The 8,254-nt window shown below is 44.7% G+C and overlaps 1 protein-coding gene across 3 annotated transcripts; it reads left to right on the forward strand.

Moving 5' to 3' along the window:
* Nucleotides 1-622: 622 nt before the first annotated feature.
* Mpv17l (MPV17 mitochondrial inner membrane protein like) lies at nucleotides 623-7,585 on the forward strand. 3 transcript variants are annotated; one of them, XM_021184942.2, is made up of 5 exons: nucleotides 970-1,006; nucleotides 2,122-2,175; nucleotides 4,401-4,471; nucleotides 6,382-6,411; nucleotides 6,569-7,579. In XM_021184942.2, the coding sequence occupies exons 3-5, from the start codon at nucleotides 4,403-4,405 to the stop codon at nucleotides 6,740-6,742; spliced, it is 273 nt and encodes a 90-aa protein (XP_021040601.1). In that variant the 5' UTR covers nucleotides 970-1,006; nucleotides 2,122-2,175; nucleotides 4,401-4,402; the 3' UTR covers nucleotides 6,743-7,579. The 3 variants fall into 3 exon arrangements, with proteins under 3 accessions (XP_021040600.1, XP_021040599.1, XP_021040601.1); XM_021184941.2 differs by lacking the exons at nucleotides 970-1,006; nucleotides 2,122-2,175 and adding an exon at nucleotides 623-694; XM_021184940.2 differs by lacking the exon at nucleotides 2,122-2,175 and having other exon boundaries at nucleotides 639-1,006; nucleotides 6,569-7,585.
* The last annotated feature ends 669 nt before the right edge of the window (nucleotides 7,586-8,254 follow it).

Genomic DNA, 8,254 nt, shown 5'->3' on the forward strand with positions numbered 1-8,254 from the left:
ATTCCCAGCACTCACATGGCAGCTAATGATGGTATGTAAATTTGTGGGCACTTAGTATGGTAAGTGATATACAGACAAAACACCTATACACATAAAGTAAAATTCAATGAATTCTATTTAAAAATAAATAGAAGAAAATATCTTTTTAAAGGTACTAGATTTTTTTTTAAAAAGAAATAAAAACATACAGTGAACAAACGAGGCAGAGGGGAGTGTTGGAAGAGAGAGGCTGGCTATCACAGAAGGGGGGTAAGGCAGAAAAAGACATGGGGAAAATGAGTTGCACAAGGTCAGAGCTTCTACCTGCTCCCCAAATGCTCACTCTTGCCTCTGGAACTGACACCATGGGTCTCCAAGCCTGTTTTGGGATGTCAGGGGTCACGGAGACACAAGCTGGAGGGCAGAATAGGCACACCCAGCAGTAGTTCATTCTTCCGACATCGGCCTATAGTGACCCAGTAAGATGATGTATTGTGTGCAAAGTCTCTCTGTTTTCTGAGTGTCTCTCCTCCTGGAGATTTCATGGAAATTGTCACATCCCTGTGGACGCTGTACATCACCACAGAAGCTCCGCCCTCTCGGTGGCCAGCTGTCACTGGATTGGACGAGCGGGTTGGGTGTGCAGAGGGAGGTCCAATCGCTCTGGCGCCTGAAATGCAGTCAGGTGTACAGGCGCTGAGGGCACCCGGGGCAGGTATGGCGAGCTGGTGGCGTGCGTTTCCACGGGCAGCACGGCGCTATCCGTGGCCCACTAACGTGCTGCTCTACGCCGGGCTCTTCTCGGCGGGTGATGCCCTGCAGCAGCGACTGCGGGGAGGCCCAGCCGACTGGCGCCAGACGCGTCGCGTGGCCACTCTGGCCGTGACCTTCCACGGAAACTTCAACTACATGTGGCTGCGCCTACTGGAGCGCGCGCTGCCAGGCCGCGCGCCGCGCACGGTCCTGGCCAAGGTGCTATGCGATCAGACTGTCGGAGGGCCGATAGCCCTCTCTGCCTTCTACGTCGGTGAGGGGCCAGGGCCGGGCACTGGAGGCCAGGCAGGAGGCTCGGGAGTGGGGGTGGGGGTGGGGGCGGGGAACGGGGAGACCGGAGATCCAAAGCCACTGGGGCTAAGGCAGGAGGTGACAACTCTGCGGCCCGGGAATTAAGGCTAAAAGGAAGTTCTGAAGCAGCGATCGGAGGTCTGGACGTTGGAGGACTTGAGGTTTCCGGGAGGAAGAATTTGGGGACCGCTGGCCAGGGAACTGGAGATGCCAAGTGCGAGGGATTCAGAGGGTTAGTGTCCGAGCTGAGAGGCTGAGGTTGACAGAGTTCAGGGGGGAGAGGTCTCTTTTCCTCCAGAAAGAAGCATCTTCAAGAGACCCTAGCTTAGCCCCATAGCAGCTGCATCCCTAGACTCCACCTGTTCTAGAAAAAGCCACACCTGAGGCTCTGCAGCCAGCACATTAACCCAAAAGTGATGGGATCAGTGGTGACTCTGGGGCAGAGTGGGTAAAACATGCGATTATAGAAAAGTCATTTCCAGGGTCTTAGTCTTGCTTGAGCAACAAGATTTCCTTGGGGTGGGGTCACACAGAGAATGGGAGGGGGTGGTGAACCTATGAGGAAGCTGTTTTCAAGCCGGGCTGGATGAGCTGGCTTTGGGAATCTTTTCTGCCTGGTTTACTGAGAACAACAAAGGGTCTCTTGGTTTTTGTCTCCTTAGCAATTTCTATATCCTAAAAGGCAGTGGCAGCTGGGGAGGGCCACTCCGTGTTTGGAGAGTCTTCTCCAGGGACTGGACCTGACCTTGGCATTGGGGATGGTAGATCACCAGCAACTGAGCCTAAAGCCTCCCTCCAGCCTCAAGCTGTGCCAACTGAACTATATTTGCAGTCTTTAGTTTGTTTTTAATTCTGAAACAGGGGCTCACTAAGTTGCTCAGGCTGACCTTGAATTTGTGATTCTCCCACTTAAGTCTCCCAAGTTGTTGGGATGACAATCTCACCCCACCAGGCTCAGCTTGTTAATGTCTTCTAAAACCGAATAAAGGTAGGCAAACCATCTAGAAGAAACTTACCCTCCTCTGGGAGGTATTATAGGGAGTTTGTATTAACTTCCTTTCCTTCTATAACCCACAGGAAACATCAAAGACCTGGTGGCCCGTTATAGTCTCAGCTAATGCCATGGCTAAGGTCAGTGAAGACCTTATAGACAACCAGAGAGCAAGAGGCTTTTTCTGATTTGCCCAAGCTCTGTGCCTTGTTCTCTTGAGTGATCTCCCAGCCAGCTTTGCAAACACATCCCAGGACTTACTGTAGCTTGGTGCAGTGATAAGGGGTTTAGGAGCCAGGACTTAAGACGTGATGGGCTAGATTCCGATTTAATCTTTGAGCTACCACTTGGTGGATACTCTCACAATTCCCATGTCAGATAATGAGAACACAGGCATGGAGGGCTTGGAAGTTCACCAGAAGACAGCATGATCCAGCCTTTTAGCCATGTTCTTCATCGTGGTATGCATAGTGATTGTGTGTATGATTAGATAACAGTGCTGTCCCAGGGAGTGGGGGATGCCTAGGATGAAGGCCTGAGGCCTTCTCATATATCACCTGTCCAGATTTTTGCTGTGTCTCACTGTCAGATTTCTGGTCCAGTCTCCTCTGCTTCTTGAAGGGGAACATGGGTGTGTGAACTGAAAGTTTAAGGTGCTACTTGAAAACTGATAGTCAAATGTTGCCCTGTGTCAGATCTGCCTTGGGAAATGATGGATTAAAGAATGGGTCACCTGGTCAGGTTCTTGCTGTTAGCCTCCCTGAACACTTTATTTTTAGACAAAGTCATGCTGTGTAGTGCAGTCTGGCCTTGAACTCACCATGCTCCTCCTGCTTCAGCCGTTTGAGTGCTAATTTTGTAGGACCGCTATGACTAGCTAGCTGTCTTTTCCTCCTTTTATGAACTCTTCTCATCTCAGGAAAGTGTTAGGAGGGTCAAATGAGGTGATACATATAAGTGTTTAGCATTTACCTGGGTAAGCCCATCAGAGTACTGCTTACAGTATTTTCTCAGGTTTGTTTTCAGTCTTGTTCTAAGGATCTCCTGCAGTTGACTAATAACACGTACCCTGTGCCCCGCCCACACCGCAGTCAGGGCTATGAGAGACTGTTTCCACTGTCTTTTATAAGTAAGGCTTTGGCTCTGTTTCTTGGGTGGCAGACTCTGGTTAGAATACACTGACAGGACATGCGTAGTTGCGAGAATGTTCAGGATCCGTTCTTTTTTTAAAGGAATGAGGTTAGTGTGGGAGGTTGGTAGTGTAGCTCAGGGTGGGTTTACCATGCTTGGGCCCTGGGTTTAATCTCAGCACAAATAAGAAAGAAAACAAGGAAAAGAACAAAAGAAAGGAAGAAGAAAAAGGAAAAAGTTTTCTTTTCTTTTTTTTCAAAATTGGGAGCGGGGCTGCAGCTTAGTTGGCAGAGTGCTAAAGCAACTGAGCTCCACCCCCAGCAGCATGGAGCTGGGCACAGTGGGAGGCAGGGACAGAGGATCTCTGTGAGTCTGAGGCTAGCCTGGTTTACATAGTGAGTTCCAAGACAACTAAAGTTATATGGGGGGGGGGAAGTGTTGGGGAGATAGCTCCATAGTTAAGAACATTTGTTCTTGTAAAAGAACACGGTTCAATTCCCAGCAGCTCACAACCATCCACAACACTGTGGTGCATACACACACACATACACACACATATATATGTGTGTGTGTGTGTTTGTGTGTGTGTATATATATATATATATATATGTATGTATATATATATATATGTGTGTGTGTGCGCACATATGCAAAACCACTCAAATACATAACATAAACAAATCTAAAACATTTTTTAAATACTTAAAAAAAAACAAATAAGGAGACAGGAAGATGGCTCAGCTTGTAAAGGCACTTGCTGGCAAGCCTGACAACCTGAGATGACCCTTGGAACATATACAGTGGAAAGAGAGAACTGATCCCAGCAAGTTGCTCTCCGACCTTCACACTCGGGCAGTGGCAAGTGCAAGCACACACCATCAGTCAATCAATCAATCAATCAATCAATCAATGTTAAACAAACAAACAAGGAAGTCATTAACAACCTCATTTGCCAGTGCTAGTGTTAACTTGCATTTTGTGGCTTCTTCGTTTAGATAAAGAATCATCCTGCTGTGCCTTTTATGCCTGGCTGGTCTCATTTCCTACTTGGGGTTCCTCTAAACATTAGTTTTAAAATAGAGATATTCTTGTTTTCCTACTGGGTCAACAGCAACATGTAAATGATTGGAATTTGATATACTTGGATGAGGTTGGAATGTGAAACTTGAACACACACAATTATACAGTAATTATTCCTACTTCTAAAATCCTTTGGGTGTGTCCCTGTTAACAGGTATGAGCATTCTCCAGGGGAAGGATGACATATTTTTGGACCTGAAGCAGAAATTCTTTAATACGTATAAGGTAAGACAGGCTTCTGAAAATATAATCATATCTTTTAACTATTTTAAACATTAAAGGATACTTCCTTGAGGGTCTGGCAAGAAGGCCTAGAGGGTAAAGGAGTTTGCTGCCAGGCCTGAGGCCCTGACTTCCTTCACTGTGGTCTACGTGGTGGGAAGAGAGAACTGACTCTCACAGTTGTTCCTGAACTCCACATACTTCCTGTGGCCTGCCTGCACATGTGCATGAACTTGCTATCATGTGAGTGCATAGACAGACAGACAGACAGACAGACACACACACACACACACACACACACACACACGCGCGCGCGCTAAATGAATGTGATTTTTTAAAAAAAGGTTTAATACAACTCTTCCCCACCCCCCCCACCCCCCCAGTGAAGATTGAACCTATACCTAAAACCAGGCAAGAATTTTACCATTGAATTCCATGCTTGCCCTGTGTTTGCTTGCTTTGAGATAGGGTTTCACATAATCCAAGCTGGCCTTGAACTGCCTCCACCTCCCAGGAGCTGACAACAGACTTATGTCATGGTGCCCAGCTCCCTAGCTTTTTAAAATTAGTAACAGTATTTATTTAGTGGAATGAGGGTGATTCTGCCTGAACCGACTGCCGTGCTGGGTGTTGGGTGGTGAGTCTCCCCAGCACTGGTGCTCGCCAGGTGCTGCTCAGCACTGTACTGTGAGCATGGGCTTGTTTTTCACTCACAGCTACATCTTTATCTGGGTATGTACTCTGGGTTCTTTTTCTCCTAGTGCTTTATAATTCGTTACTATGTTTAATTATTTTTGGTATTCTCAAGCATTCCAGAAGTGCTTCAAGTTGATTTCTGTGTCCCTGCAGCATCTCCTGTCTTTCGTATATACTACCTTCCAAGTACTAGGATTAAAGACACAACACCATGCCTGGCTCATGTATTTTTTTTTTTAAGTTACTTCTTAGAGCATGGTGGCTCATACCAGGAGGCTGAAGTAGGAAGACTGCCATGAGTTTGAAACTAAACTGAGCTGTAGAGCAAGACCCAGTTGCAAAAGAAAGTAAATAAAAGTAAAACGATTTTAAAAATTAAGAGGTTGGCAAGATGGCTCAGTGGGTAAAGGTGCTTGCCACCAGGCCTGAGGTCCTGAGTTCAGTCTCAAAGACTCCTGTAAGTATCTTCTGACACACGCACATGCACACACATGCGCACACACAAACACACACACACATGCGGCACACACACATACACACACACACACACATACACACACATGCGCGCGCGAGCTCACACACACGCACACTAAATAAATGTAAGAAGATTGTAATATCAGCCTATCTTGTTCTGTACCAAGAGATAGCTTAGATGTATTGTTTGCATGTTGTCCCATAAAGAATTGTTTGGATGAGCCAGGCATAGTGGCATATGCCTTTCGTCTCAGCAGTGGGGAGACAGAGGCAGGTAGATCGCTGTGAATTCTAAGCCAGCCTGATCTGCATGGTAACCAAAGCTTCAGGTCAACCAATGACACACAGTGATATCCTGTCTCAAAAAAAATTTTTTTTGTTTGAAATAGACTTTAAAGAATTCCGTGATAATAAATGTATCATGTATATTATATGCTGATACTCATTTGGAAATTATAACGTATAAATGTATGTGATTATTTTTAAAGTGCGGATTTCTTCCAGTATCTCTGACTGACTTTTCATTCTGCACTTTTGATTATAACCAGTAAGCATTAGCTTACAAACTGCACCTTCAAGTCTCTTGCTCTCTCAAGGCTTCAAGCATTTAATGTGCTCTGGGTGCCATCCAGTCCTAGCCGGGCCCCCTACCCTGCTGGCATTTCTTCCTCTCTTCCAGAATGGACTGTGTGTTTGCTTTCTGTCCCTGTACAGCATTCTAACCAGGCTTTCCTTCATTTCAGAGCGGTCTCATGTACTGGCCCTTTGTGCAGGTGAGTGCCAAGCGTGGAGGCTCTGGGGTTGGGCCTGGGTACAGTAGTAGAGCATTCACCTAGTAAGTGCTGGGGCCTGAGTGCAGTCCCTAGTGTGGAGTAAAAACCAAAGTTTCTGTTGCCTGTGTCTTCCTAACGGACTCTGTCTGCATTTCAGCTGACCAACTTCAGCCTTGTCCCTGTGCACTGGAGGACAGCGTATACAGGACTCTGTGGCTTTCTCTGGGCCACCTTCCTATGCTTTTCACAGCAGAGCGGCGATGGTACAGTGCAGTCCTTATTCATCTTCCTTCGCAGGAAGGAGGCGAGTGATAAGTCCCCAGAGAAGTGACGGGTCTGGACTTCCTTCCTAGGACTCAGTTCTGTTTCTTCATCGGTCTCAATCACCGGCAGCAGGCCTGCTTCACTGACCAGTTACGGGCTCCATCATGAGGACATTCCATAGGCCCACTTGATTTGAAATTATCAATGATTATTTTAACTTTTATCCAAACCTTTCCCAGTCATTCCAGTCTGAAAGTCTTATTCTCTGGTATTTTCACATCTTTAATGCTTTGGTTAAAAACAACAACAGTGACATGTGACATTTTAGAAGTATTAATATTTCTATTCTAATATATGGCCAATTGAATTTTTTTTTAAAAAACTCCAGTTTAGATTGTATTTCTAGCCTAAACTCTCAGGCTGTTTCCTACACACTGTGGAATCTGATTGTCTTTTGTTCTTATAGTAAATTTCTATGCATATAAAATTCAGTCAAGAAGGTTGAATAATCAGAAATTTATAATAACCCAGATAATTTATAATAATGTATTATTATGCCAACATTAAAATTCTGTAAGTAGATGTTTTTAATCTTCAAAGGAGGAATAGTGTTGGATATATTCTGTACAGAATACTTTATTGATACTGTCTATTTTTTTTTTAAAGAAGGATCTCAGGCTGCCTTGGAACTCACTAGATACCCCAGCAGGGCCTCAGCTCTCCAAGTGCTGAGATTACAGGCATGAACCATCATGTCTTACTCTTCTGCTTTTATATTATATATATCCAAGTGCAGGTTTTTAAAATTGATGTCTTCTAGCTTTGAGAAGATACAGTTGACCAAATGCCCTTATTCCTGGATATATGAAATAAAATAATTGGTTTCTGAATGAATTACAGCAAATGAAAATTCTAGAAAACTAATCATTTCTTTCCTCTCTAAGGAAGAACTCTAATCCACACTAGACCAGTCTACACAGTTTGTAGCAACCCTCCTGCCTCTGCATTCTAAATATTTGGATTACAGACATGAGCCACCATGCCTGGCTTTGTGTGTATATGTGGTACTCGAGTGGAACCAGGATCCTGCACAAACAAGTGCTCTGCCACTGGCTGCATCCCAGGATCCTAATAGTAGTCTTTTATAATTCAGTGCTTTAAAATTCTTTATCTTTACACTTTAAAATGGACACAAAATTCTCAACTAGTCTTTCACCTTTATTCAGTTTGCCTCATCTCAGCCAGAGCCTTCAGGGTTCAGAGTTATGCAAATAACCACACATGGAGGTGTGTGCCTGTCTATTCAGAAGGTTAATGGAGGAGGATCATCTCAGCCCAGGAGTTCAAGACTAGACTGGAAAAACCAGCAAATTTCTGTTAAAACCACAAAGATAAAAAATTTAAAACTATGAATGTCTTAAGAAATTTAAGCAATCTCACCTGAAAATTGCCCCCATGGTTCTGTTGCTTCCACTGGCATACATGACAAATTTTGAGATGTGAAGCACTGAATTCTGAGTTTATCTTGTGAATGTATAAGGTCAACTTTATAATTCATTCTTAAATTTCTAAGCAATTA

This window comes from Mus caroli, chromosome 16 (genome assembly GCF_900094665.2).
Source record: "Mus caroli chromosome 16, CAROLI_EIJ_v1.1, whole genome shotgun sequence".
NCBI lineage: Eukaryota > Metazoa > Chordata > Mammalia > Rodentia > Muridae > Mus > Mus caroli.